General features: G+C 43.2%; 1 protein-coding gene across 2 annotated transcripts in view; it reads right to left on the minus strand.

The window, feature by feature from the left end:
• Positions 1-10,335, minus strand: part of DENND5A (DENN domain containing 5A) — a 108,188-nt gene extending 97,853 nt beyond the window's left edge. Inside the window, exon 1 of one of the 2 annotated variants that reach the window (XM_025459437.2) lies at positions 10,178-10,335. In XM_025459437.2, coding sequence (XP_025315222.1) covers positions 10,178-10,289 — 112 coding nt within the window. In that variant the 5' untranslated portion in view covers positions 10,290-10,335. The remainder of the gene's footprint in view (positions 1-10,177) is intronic. The other variant, XM_049098764.1, reaches the window with a different exon arrangement.
• Between the last annotated feature and the right edge of the window lie 3,115 nt (positions 10,336-13,450).

The following is a 13,450-nucleotide window of genomic DNA, read 5'->3' on the forward strand; positions in this document are numbered from 1 at the left end:
AAAACCACAAATGCTTAAATACCACTTTCCACACAATGGAAATGCAAGGGAAAGAATGTGTTTCATACAGATGTTGTGAAAAAAAATGGGGCTAGGAGAAGAATATTAAATAACTATTTAGCAAAGAAAGGGATTAAATTCTATTTGGACACACAGAACATCAGAGTTAGCAAATTGAATGGATGTCAGTTCAGCAGGTGATACTTCTAGATATTTGTTTTAGTTTTTGCCAATAAGAGATCATGATCCTAACTCAACAGAACTGGTTAAACAGGAACACCTGGGTGGCTCAGGGGTTGAGCGCCTCTCTTCTCCCCAGGGTGTGATCCTGGGGTCCTGGGATGGAGTCCCATATCAGGCTCCCTGCATGGAGCCTGCTTCTCTCTCTGCCCGTGTCTCTGTCTCTCTCTCTCCCTCTCTGTGTCTCTCATGAATAAATAAATAAAATCTTAAAAAAAAAAAAAAAAAGAACTGGTTAAACAAATTAAAACCAGAGTCATTAAAAAAAAAAAAAAAGGCAGGTTCATCTGAACTATTATAAAATTTAGTTTTATAGAGGTGCCTAGGTGGTCCAGTGAGTTGAGTGCCCAACTCTTGGTTTCTGCTCAGGTCATGATCTTGGGGTCATGGGATAGAGCCCCACTTTGGGCTCTGTGCTCAACATGGAGTCTGCTAGAGGTTATCTCCCTCTCCCTCTGCTTCTCCCCTGTGCTCAAACACAATCTCTCTCTAAAACAAATCTTTTTTTAAAAAATTTAGCTTCATAAATTAAAAATTACAAAACAGGGATCCCTGGGTGGCGCAGTGGTTTGGCGCCTGCCTTTGGCCCAGGGCGTGATCCTGGAGTCCTGGAGACCCGGGATCGAATCCCACGTCGGGCTCCCGGTGCATGGAGCCTGCTTCTCCCTCTGCCTGTGTCTCTGCCCCCCTCTCTCTCTCTGTGACTATCATAAAAAAATAAAAAAATAAAAAAATAAAATAAAAATTACAAAACAATTGGAATGTGGTACAAAACACCTCTTTCATCCCCATCTTACCTCTAAATCTGACTTTGACTCAACTTTTTGAGTATAGGAAAACCATGCTATTCCTCTCTTCTATACACCTCCATATTTCATCACTTACTCAGCACTTAGAACAGTTGTGGAAGCTTGGCTTAAATTCTAAAAGTTATATCCTATGCTTTATATCAGAAAAAAAAAAAAAAAACATGATTACATACAATTCTTTGAAAATTTGAATAAGTAGCCCCTATCATTTCATAATTAACAGAACAAATCTTTATCAGCAACTACTATGTAAAGCACTGTCTTCAGGGCCCCTGGGTGACTCAGTTGGTTAAGCGTCTTCTTTCAGCTCAGATCATGATCCTGGGGTCCTGAGACTGAGCCCCAAGTTGGGCTTGCTTCTCCTCCCTCTGCCCCTCCTGCTCAGGCTCTCTCTATCTCAAATGAATAAATAACATCTTAAAAAAAAAAAAGGTAAATAAAGGACTGTCTTATGGTAAAGCTAAGAAATTTGTCTAGCTAACCCTGGGACAAAAGGAATTTATAACATAGCTCTGTAATATTTTAATTTTTATAATGAACCTATGATTTTTATTCAGTAAAAAAAAATTAAGAAAAAATTTAATGGTCATTGACAAATAAAGACTCTGAGAAAAACAAGAAAAGGAATACCTAACTTACCTAAGTAAAATCTCAAGTTTTCTTCAACAGTATAACAATAATCAATACCTATCTTCACAACTAGGCTAAAACAGTGTCCAAAGGGCTATTATTCTAAAACTAGAAAAAAAAGAAAAGGACATTAGCAATAACACAATTAAGATCCAAGTCCTCTGACATTCTTGTGTAAAGTAATTCTAATGTATGTTAACAAAAATGCATGTAATTTGTTATAAATTGGTATTATCCACTTATAAATTGAGGCTTATGATTACCATTTCTAAATCATTTCCTCCTCTGTCTACCTGCCTTTAAAAATCTTGAAAGTTTCTTTGCTGCTTTTCTCATAATATTCTTTAGTTATACAGAGTATGTTAAACCAGAAGTCCCTGCCAGCCCCCAAACTAAAACCACAAAATATGCAAACTGCAGCCTATGCTAAGGGATTTCTGAGGTTAACAGATGCAAACTTTTTTTTTCAAAGAAAACAAACCTCAGACAAAAAAGTATCAAACATCCTGAATTAGCCACATAAAAGGGAGCTTCCTAGAAACAAAGCCCCAGTAACTATTTGATCTAAGAAAAACATTTCCAGAACTGATAAGAGTGGGGTAGACAGGAAAATACATATATAAAACAACAACCAGCCTTAACTACCATTCAGACCATGAGTGACCTGGTTCCTCTCCTGACAGAGTTCCTCTACTACAATGTGGGTTGGGACGGAATTAAAGAGGCCACACCATAGCTCTGCTAATTCAACAATTAAGCCATTGCTTCAATTTTCCCTCATCTATAATTAAAAACAATAATCTCATCAATGGTTTGACAGCAGACAGAAGATAGGAATTCTAACGGTTCTTTCCAACTTGCCAGATGACAATGGATAAAAAAATTACTTTTCAAGTGGAGTTGAAAAAAATTTTAAACTCTTTAAAAGTACACTGAAAAACTATAGAGTCACTTATAAATACTAATCATTATCATCTGTCAAAAGTGATAGACTATCTGATTTCTAGTCTGACTTTTTAAATTCTGTGACCAATACTAATGAATGCACACTCATGTTTTGCCAACTAGGAATAGTTTAGAAGCCAAGGAATCCCACACTCAGAGGAATGAAGCTTAACAAGAGCAACCTCCATAAACCTTTTCTCTGCTTAGGCCTCTCAGCACTCCATGAAAAGTCCATTTTAGACTAACCTGGCTAGTAGTTCTGCCTATATTAGTAGATCACAGATGGCCTAGCAAAATTCTAACTTGACTTACCCATCATACTAATGAACAAAAAAAAAAAAAAAAAAATTACTAACCTGGCTACCTTCAACAGGAAACTATGACAGATCCCATGGATGATAATCAAGCATATATCCTTAAATATGAGTATCTGAGAAATCTGATGGTCTAAGCTATACCTGTTCCATCTTACTTCCTGGAGTCATATCTGATCATCTAGGAGCATAGTGGAAATAGCTTGAGAGCTGGCACGTGCTCTCATTTTCCACCATGATAGGACTCTGTCACTCATAAACCTAGTCCATATACTCTAAATTAAAATTAAAACCAGCCACCACTGGACATCAGGAACACAGACATCTGTCCATTATCTGCCTCACTTAATAACTTTTGAGAACTAAATCTAAAAACCGGCAATGGGGGCAGCCCGGGTGGCTCAGCGGTTTAGCGCCGCCTTCAGCCCAGAGCCTGATCCTGGAGACCCGGGATCGAGTCCCACATCGGGCTCCCTGCGTGGAGCCTGCTTCTCCCTCTGCCTGTGTCTCTCTGCCTCTCCTTCTCTCTGTGTCCCTCATGAATAAATAAATAAAATCTTTAAAAATAAATAAATAAATATGAATGAATGAATGAATGAATGAATAATGAATAAATAAATAAATAAATAAATAAATAAATAAATAAATAAATATATAAATAAAAATCCGGCAATGATAGCCTATGTGAAATCACTGAATTCTAAGAAGTCATCAGCTTCTAAAAGGTTAAGTCTTTCTCTCTTTCACTGGATCCTATGCCATATCCAGCAGGTTTCCTCACGTGTGCCTAAGTTCCTGAGAGACCTCTAAGACTCCCTGACAGCAATTCATACCTAGAGATGACAACAGAAACTGAGGAGCCAAGCCAAGTCCAAAAACGCCGTCCACCAGAGTTAGCCAGAAAACAAGCTTATAAAAGGAAATAGAACTGGAAATGCGTGTTGCCAAAGGACGCCCTAGGCAAAGAAAACTGTTTCTAATCTAGGAGGGAAGGAAGGGCCGAGCAGAGTCTAAGAGCTTTTGGTTTAAGCAACAAACACTGTGACTCAGGATTTCCTCCTAAAAAAAAGTGGAGCAAGGCTCCAGTGCCATTCAAGTAAAAACCCACTTACCTTCAATGTGATCCTCCCTACCTCAGGGAGTACAAAGTAGGGTTCTTTCATGTTTAAGAATATACAGTCTCTCCAACTAAATTTAGCATGTAATTTAATTTTTTTTTTAAATTTTTAAGTAAGCTCCACACCTACTTAATGCTTGAACTCAGGATCCCAAGATGAAGAGCTGCATGCACCAAGCCAGTCAGGTGCCCCAGCATATACTTTTAAACTGCCTTGTACTGCTCTGTTTTTTGTATGTTGATCTCCTCTTGACTTCTCCTTTGCTCAACTTTAAAAAAAGAAATATGTGATCTAACTTAGGAAATCTCCCCCTGCTATACAGCAACCTTGACCTCTGGAAGTTATCACAGACACTTGAGGTAAGCTCTCAGGATTCTAGTTTTGCTTCAGCTAGGAGTCTGAGATTCAAAGCAGAAATGCCTTTATAGCATGATCCTGGAGTCCCGGGATCAAGTCCCACATCGGGCTTCCTGCATGGAGCCTGCTTCTCCCTCTGCCTGTGTCTCTTTCTCTCTCTCTCTCTCTCTCTCTCTCTCCCCCTCTCTCTCATGAATAAATAAAATCTTTAAAAAATAAAATAAAAAGAAATGTCTTTATATAATAACCATGAGAAAATCTGCATAAAATTGAAAGACTAGGGATCCCTGGGTGGCGCAGCGGTTTAGCGCCTGCCTTTGGCCCAGGGCGCGATCCTGGAGACCCGGGATCGAATCCCACGTCGGGCTCCCGGTGCATGGAGCCTGCTTCTCCCTCTGCCTGTGTCTCTGCCTCTCTCTCTCTCTCTGTGTGTGTGACTATCATAAATAAATAAAAATTTTAAAAAAAAAATTGAAAGACTAGCAGAGGAAAATAAAAATAAAATAAAAATTAGCTCATATTGACTCCCTGTTTGAAACTGGCTCATCAAGCTTTTTATAGCCACTTCATCTCTGGAAAGAGATAGCCTTTTTTTTTTTTTCTTTTATATAAGATATCTGTCTTAGCCATGCAAATCAAAATCACAATGAGATATCTTAACACCCACTAGGATGTCTGTAATCAAAAATAAAGATAAAAAGCGTTGGTGGGGGGGAGGCCTGGGTGGCTCAGCAGTTAAGCATCTGCTTTCGGATCAGGGGGTAATCCTGGAGTCCGGGAATCAGGTCCCACCTCAGGCTCCCTGCATGGGCCTGCTTCTCCCTCTGCCTATGTCTCTGCTTCTCTCTCTCTCTCTCTCTCTCTCTGTCTCTCATGAATAAATAAATAAAATCTTAAAAAAAAGTGGACATGGAGAAAGTGGAACCTTCATACACTGCTAGTGGGAATGTATACTGATGTAGTTGTACTGGAAAATAGTCTGGAAATTTCTCAAAAAGTTAAACAGAGTTGCCATATGATCCAGCAATTCCACTCCTATGTATATACCCAAGAGAAATACAAAGATATGTCCACACAAAAATGTACACAAATTCACAGCAACATTATTCATAGTAATCAAGAAGTATAAACAACCCAATGTCCATCAATTGATGGATAAATAAAATGTGGTTTATTCATACAACAGAATATTATTCAACTATAAAAAGAAGTAACATACTGATAAATGCTATAACATGGATGAACCCCGAAAACGTGCTAAACGAAAAAAGCCAGTCACAAAAGACCATACAGGACTCCACTTATATGAAATGTCCAGAATAGGCAAATCTATAAAGATCAAAAGTAGATTGGTGGTTGCTTAGGGCTAAGGAGGGATACAGAGTTGGAAGGAAATAGGGAGTGACTGTTAATGGGTATGAAGGGGTACGACGACAATGAATATATTCTAAAACTGACTATAGGGCAGCCCCAGTGGCTCAGCAGTTTAGCGCCGCTTTCAGCCCAGGGCGTGATCCTGGAGACCCAGGATCCAGTCCCACTTGGGGCTTCCTGCATGGAGCCTGCCTCTCCCTCTCTCTGTGTCTCAAATGAATGAATGAATGAATAAATAAATACTTAGATAAATAAATAAATAAATAAATAAATAAATAAATAAATAAATGAAACTGACTATACTGATTGCCCAACTCTGTGAATATACTAAAAACTACTAAACTGCACACTTTAAATATGTGAATTATATAGTATATGAATTATATCTCAGTGAAGTTGTTTATATATATGTATATAGGAGAGAGAACATATACAAATCATAAAACAAATGGAGCAGAATGTTAATCAGTCAATCTGGAAAAAGGATGTACTGAAGTTCTCCGTACTACTCATGTCGATGTCCAGTGTGAAATTATATGAAAAAGCTAAAAAAAAAAAAAAAGACATCCCTCATGAGAATCACACATAGTATTCTTCCTTAACATGAAACTGAAACCTGTACTAGAAAAATTGCCATAATTTCTGCTCCTGCCCCTGCCCAACAAATACTTTACTTGTCCCCTCTCCTCAACGGATTACTGCAAAGCATCACTCAAATAGTGGAAAAGAAGAATGAAAGGTGGCAAAGGAGAAAAATATTCTCCACCTTCTCATGGCCTCAGTTTTTTCATCTGTAAAGTCATCAGAAAGTTATATAATCTCTTGAGGAGTGCTTCCACATTTGACATGCCATGATTTTTATGTTCTATATTCACTGCTCAATATGGTTAAGGAGGAAGATGATCTCACCGGTCCTCTGGCTTTCCTAGTCAGTAAGCATTTTTTCTCTCTTCTAACAGTGACATTAAAAGATGATTTCAGTGTTTCTCAGTGTTCTAAACAGGCTCATACAAAATACTGACCAGTCTCCTATCTATATCCCCAAGTCCTTCTCTTCAATTCTTGTCAGAGCCTGAGAAAACTGGAGTAGTGGATGCATGAACCAAGAATACTTACTTACATTTCAATGCTAGGTGCAGATCAGTTCAGAGGAACTTAAAAAGATTCCAGAGTTAGAAACAGGCCACAAGGGATCCCTGGGTGGCGCAGCGGTTTGGCGCCTGCCTTTGGCCCAGGGCGCGATCCTGGAGACCCAGGATCGAATCCCACGTCCGGCTCCGGTGCCTGGAGCTTGCTTCTCCCTCTGCCTATGTCTCTGCCTCTCTCTCTCTCTCTCTGTGTGACTATCAAAGATTAAAATTAAAAATTAAAAAAATTAAAAAAAAAAAAAAGAAACAGGCCACAAGTATTCCGGAACCTTAACTTTCAGACAGAGACAGGGGAAGTTAAACTCAGGAATCCCATCTCATGGTAGTAGGCCTTCTCCTGCAGTCACTTGTGGTGACTACAAGAAGAAAAAAGGGGAAAAAAAGATGCCCAGGCCATCCATCCATCAAGGGGCTAAGAAAGGGACTGGACTCTACTACCATCTGTCTCCCCATTTTGATCCCGTAAATCAAAGGTAATTCTTACATATTTGCTTTCTCTGACAAGCTCAAAAAGCTAGCAAGCAGACACTATTTCCTCAAGTTAGCTAGACTTATGATCCACTCATTGATTACCTTCCCCTCCTCCAACCCAAAATACTTCAACCTACCAGAAAACAATTTTCATACCTTCCTCAGTTCCTTGCACAACAAATAAGTACATGACTTGCCTAAATACTTAAGTCTGCAAGAAAGGGGAAGTGACAGGGAGAGACTCCTATAAAATCTAGTGATTTGAGTTTACATTCAACACAGCAAGCTCTATGCTGATTGTTGCAACAAGAATGAATTTTAATCCTTCTCCACAAAACTAGAGGAACAAGTAAGTGTCTTTGATTTGCCTGTTTTGGATTCACTTTGCAAGAGTATAGAAGCTACCTGAAGTATAGAACTTAATTTTCACAGGGAGAACATAGACTCCTCAGTACTTCCCTAAAGACCTGAGTGCAATTCACAATTTCCTATAGTTTCACTTACTATGACATCATCAGTTTGAGAGCTGTAAGAGAAAATCCACCCTGTAGAGTCTCAAGACTGACCTCCATGGAGCTATCTGTATTCTGTTTTTATTTTATTCAGATTCCCTCTGGGTAGTCCAGATTCCCCTACCAACTCACCAGAAATGAAATGAAGGAAAAAAAGAAATCCTTCAATCAGTGCCCATTCGAACAAAGGCCACCTACTGAATAAATGGTCTTGGCATTCCACTACTGCAACCACATTTAAAAAGACAGAAAAAAATATCCTTTCTTCACACATTTTATACAACTGATCCCCTTTCTTTATTCTCCCAATAAGCTGCCACAGGGATATAATTTTAGCTTGCCAAAATAACATATAATTAGCAGATATTCACTAAAAGAAAAGTAATATTTCTGAGTGCCTACTTGATGAGATGTTTTTTACTTACATTTCTTTTTTTTTTTTTTAATAGATGAAGATCCCAGCAGAGTTATCTAATTTGCCCCACAGATAGCCAATATACTGAAGAGGAGTAATATTTAACAGCAAAATCCATGCTCTCACTAACACATCACTTCCCAGCTTCATTCTTATGCTTTATCATTTGCAAGCCATCTTTATTTTCTAAAATCAACTTTCTAGAAAATTTAATAAACACGCAAAAGCACAGCATAAAGAAAACACTTGTATATTCCACCACTTTAAAGTTTCTATTACCGAGGAGAACTGTATTCTTTTTAGTCTTTCTCAATATGTTAGTGTTTTCTAAAGACCCAGCCAGGCAATGAGATGCAGTTTACTCTAAGAGAGGAACGCTGAACCAAAAGTCAAGCAATTAACTAACAGGATGTAGGCCCTACAGTCCCCTTCATGGGGCTCATTTTCCTCTCTAGGTCCCTCCCAGCTCCAACATCATGAACTGAATTCCAACAACTACATCAAAAAGTCACAAATTTAGTAACTATGAAACACAGATGAAAAACTAACATCTGTATTATAAGAATTTGAAGTGAACTTGAAACAATAAAATTGCTCCCAACAAAACACCTAGTATCTATAGCATTGTTGCTTCATGATTTTTTTCTCCATGTGGTATTAATTTGAGAAAATAATGTATTTGTTCTGACCTTGTTAAAGGTCATCAATTGATCATGTTTTATAAAAGATGGTCTATTTTTATCATTTGAAGTATGCACCTAATTTTTTTTCGTAAGAAACACTGGGATTTTTCTGGTGACAAAAAAGAAAAACAAAAAAACCCTGCCCTATTATCTCTGAAGCAAGGTAAAATTAGTCCATAGCCTAATCGCTTCCAGGAAACTTGAGTGAATACATCATGACAGAACACTGGAAAGGAGTATCTCTCATCAAACCAGGATGACACAACAAACCTCCATTCGCATGAAACCTGCAAACTGGACACTCCAGACAAAACTTTTTCAAAACTGTTGCAATTCAAAGGCTCCAATGACAGTGCAGTGGTATTGGTGGGGATTTTACAGTTATGACATCCTTCTGCAATTCTTGTCAAATTTGATCTGGGCCCCATCTTCACTTTCCTATCGCTTCCTCTTTGAAAGATGACTTAGGAAGCATCAGTACCCAACCGAGACTCCCTCATTAGGTTGCTGCCCTTTTTTACTCACAGATGAGGCTGGTCTCCTAAACGGCCACTCGGCCAGGCCACTCGTTACTTTTCAGAAACAGAGGCATGGCCCCGGGGTACTGGCCCTTTCTAGAACTAAGAGAGTTCTCATCCTTGGTGTGGCTCAAGTTCACGTTATTACTTCATGTCCTATCAAACCAGGGGGCCCAGCCCAGGGCTGAGTGAGAACGGTTTTGAGGAACTGCCTTCTTGGGAAGAGGCCAGAAAAACTCACAAGTTTGTTTTGCTCTCCTTGGTTTGTTTTTTTTTTTTTTTTTTTCCTTTTTTTTTTTTTAAGTCTGGGTGGAACTTACTTTCGCTGTGATTCTTCCCTCCCTAACGGGTGTTCGGCAACAAGCTTACCTTCATCTTGCACAAAGTCGTTTTACCTTTACGAGACAGAACACACGGCGCTCCCCCTCCTCGTCGTCCCCTACCACAGGGGCACAGCGCAGGGGGCGCAGGGGCCGCTCACGCCCCTCCCGGCCAGAGCCCCTCAGCCCGCTTCCCCCGCGCCAGCCGTGGGTCCCGCCGACCGGCCCTCGCCCAGCTCGCGGGACAAAGCAGGGAGGTTTCCTCGAGGGTCCCCGGGCGCAGCGGGCGCGGGGAAGCAGCCCGGGACTCCGCGCGCACTCACCCGACAGCTCGTCCGGCTCCAGCCCGGTCTCGGTGTCCAGCCCGCAGATGACAAAGTAGTCGGCGAAACGACTGGGCGCCGAGCCCCCTCCGCCGCCGCCGCCGCCGCTCATGGCGCCGGGGCCGAGCCGGGCCGGGCCGTGCGGAGCGCGGAGCCCCCGCACCAGGGCGCCCGCCCGCCCTCAGGCCGCCCCTCCCGCCGCCGCCGCCGCTACCGCGGCTCGGGCCGCCGCCCCCGGCCCTGGCCCGGTCCCCGCGGCCGCCGCGGCTGCCGTGACGGGGCAGGGGGGCACCGGGCCGCCCCGCGCCGCATCCTGGACGCCTTCCTCTCCCCGCCGCCGCCGCCGCCGCCGCCGCCAGCCGAGAGCGCCGCGACCGGAGCGAGCCCGAAGCAGGGCGGAAAGCGCTGAGGAGAGCCCCCACCGCGACCCCCTCCCGCCGCGCCTGCGCAGGCGCCGTCGGGGAGGGGGCGGGCGCCTGGCGGAAAGGATGACGTGATGCTCTTCGGGCCCCGCGGGCCGCAGCTTCCCAGGCGGACGCCGCAGCGCCGCCGGCCACTGCCCGCTCGCCCGCAACCACCCGCCCCTCGAGGCTGCGACTCCCTTTGAGAGGATGAGGAGGTGAGGGATGAGTGGGCGCAGCCCGCCCAGCCGATTCCCTGGCCCGTGTTCTGTCCCCCCATCCACTCCTCACACTGGAAGTCCCGACGTCTCCTCGTTAGCCGGGCCCTGTCACGGGGATGGGGTCGCAGGACCGACCTGGGCAGCCCACTCCCCCCAACTCCAGGCGACACCTAGACCCCAGAGGGCTCCTTGCCGCCGCGCCTGCCCCTTGGCTTCCGTGGGCAGGAGAGCTGAAGATGACTTCTCTTTTGGAGGAGGTGCATCAGCCAGTCCCATATTTACCTTTGTTTTACAAATGGGGAAACTAAGGCTCAGAAAGAAACAAGACTTCCCCCAAGGTTATATAGAGTCTAGGAGACAAAATCCAGGCCAGACTCCTGGGCTTGTGGTCAGCTCCCAGCTCCCTAACCCACCACCCCAGGCAGGCCTTTTCCCAAGCATCAGACTGTCCTATTCTCTCTCCTGGAGTTCCCAGAGGCCCAGGCCACTTAGGAGCTCCCCTTCTTCCACTTAGGAGAATTCTCAGGTCCATCTCTGAGCCAGTCCTTCTGAGAGCAAGTGGGGAATGAGGAGTAGAGAAACTTGCCTCCTGGTTCTTGTCTTGGGACCCTCTGATTTGGTTTCCCACAGAGGATAGACAGGAAGCTGGGGATCGGAAGCCAGAAAGGTAATACAGTATGGTGGTTACTGCGATGGGCTCTAGACACAGAATGCTTAGATTTGAATCCTGACTTTGTCATTTACTGTGTGACCTTGGGCATTTTCCAGGGGCCGGCAGTCATGTTTTTGTGAAGATTACATAATATGAATGTGCAAACTGGTAAAATGGTCATAACAGTGCCTGGAACATACATGGCATTCCATAATTATTATAAATTATTATTATTATTATTATTCCAGCAAGAGGCTTGCTTTGGCAGGCTGCTACTAAGGACTCGGAAAGCAGCTGGTTTCCCCAAGGGCCAACCTTGGTTCTCTTCTGGGTTATCTCCTGGGTTCTCCCCTGGGTGCTTCTCTCAAACATTGGTACCCTTAGGGAGGGTGGCCTGGAGGTCACAGCCAACATCACAGAGAACTATAGTACCTGCCCCTCCCTGTATGTAACCTGCCTGAACTGATGGGACAAAAAGAGGAGGAGAAGGGGAGCTTGGATGGCTCAGTCAGTTAAGTGTCTGACTCTTGATCTCAGGGTTGTGAGTTTAAGCCCTGTGTTGGGCTCAAAAAATATAAACAAACAGGGATGCCTGGGTGGCTCAGCCGTTTGGTGCCTGCCTTTGGCCGAGGGTGTGATCCTGGAGACCCGGGATCGAGTCCCACATCAGGCTCCCTGCATGGAGCCTGCTTCTCCCTCTGCTTGTGTCTCTGCCTCTCTCTCTCTCTCTCTCTCTGTGTCTCTCATGAATATATATATACACACAAACAAAAATTAAAAACTAGGAAGGAGGAGGGATCCCTGCGTGGTGCACCGGGCTCCCGGTGCATGGAGCCTGCTTCTCCCTCTGCCTATGTCTCTGCCTCTCTCTCTCTGTGTGTGTGACTATCATAAATAAATAAAAAAAAAAAAAGTAGGAAGGAGAAGGTATCTTTACAAAGCCTATTTAGGGTGATGCCCCACCCTATCCTTCCTATATGTTGGGGACAGAGATAATAGAGGGGGCTCAGAGAACTAAATAATTACACAGCACCTGAGGCACCACCTCAGGTTGGAAGATGGTCAGGGAATGCTTCCAGAAGGCAGTATAATATGACCTGAGTTCCAGAGAATCAAAAGGAATTTCTCAGGTAAAAGGGAGAGAAAAAGATGTTTCAGGATGCAGGGGCAATGACAGAGAGTGACATATTAAATTGGTACATTTAGGCAACAGCAAGTAATTCAATTCAATGTGAAATGGAAAATTAAAAGGGGATGAAACCAGGGAAAGAGAGGGACAGAGCAGGAAAAGCTTCAAATGCCAGGCCAGAGAATTTATCCTGTAGAGTGTGTGTCAGGGGTGGTAAGTTAGAGGAATTTGAGCTGAGGAATAACAAGATCTGACCGACATCTTAAAAAGATCACTTGGGGGTGATATGGGAGAAGAGACTTGAAAAAGACTTAAATGTCCTCAGTCTGAAAGCCCAGAGACTTTTTATCTAATGCATCCAGGGCAATCAAGTGCTGGGAGATCTCTCACACTAACTCAACTCATAAAACACAAGTTTGAAACAAAAGCCCAACTGTATTAATTTTCCCTGGGAAATGTAACTGCTCAGAGGCCCAGAATACTCAACTGTCAAATGATCTCCTTCCCAGTAGAAAATGTGTTTGGCAGAGTGATTGCTTCTTTTGAGAGAGAGAAAAGAGAACTGGATGCTCCTTAGATTTAGTGTTTAAATCCCCAGTCCTGGGGATCCCTGGGTGGTGCAGCGGTTTGGCGCCTGCCTTTGGCCCAGGGCGCAATCCTGGAGACCCGGGATCGAGTCTCACGTCGGGCTCCTGGTGCATGGAGCCTGCTTCTCCCTCTGCCTATGTCTCTGCCTCTCTTTCTCTCTCTCTTTGTGTGACTGTCATAAATAAATAAAATTTAAAAAAATAAATAAATAAATCCCCAATCCTGCTTTTACTAGCTGTGTGAGCTGAGGCACATCAGTTAACCTCTCTGGAATAAGAATAA

The sequence above is a fragment of the Canis lupus genome, chromosome 21 (genome assembly GCF_003254725.2).
Source record: "Canis lupus dingo isolate Sandy chromosome 21, ASM325472v2, whole genome shotgun sequence".
Classification (NCBI taxonomy): domain Eukaryota; kingdom Metazoa; phylum Chordata; class Mammalia; order Carnivora; family Canidae; genus Canis; species Canis lupus.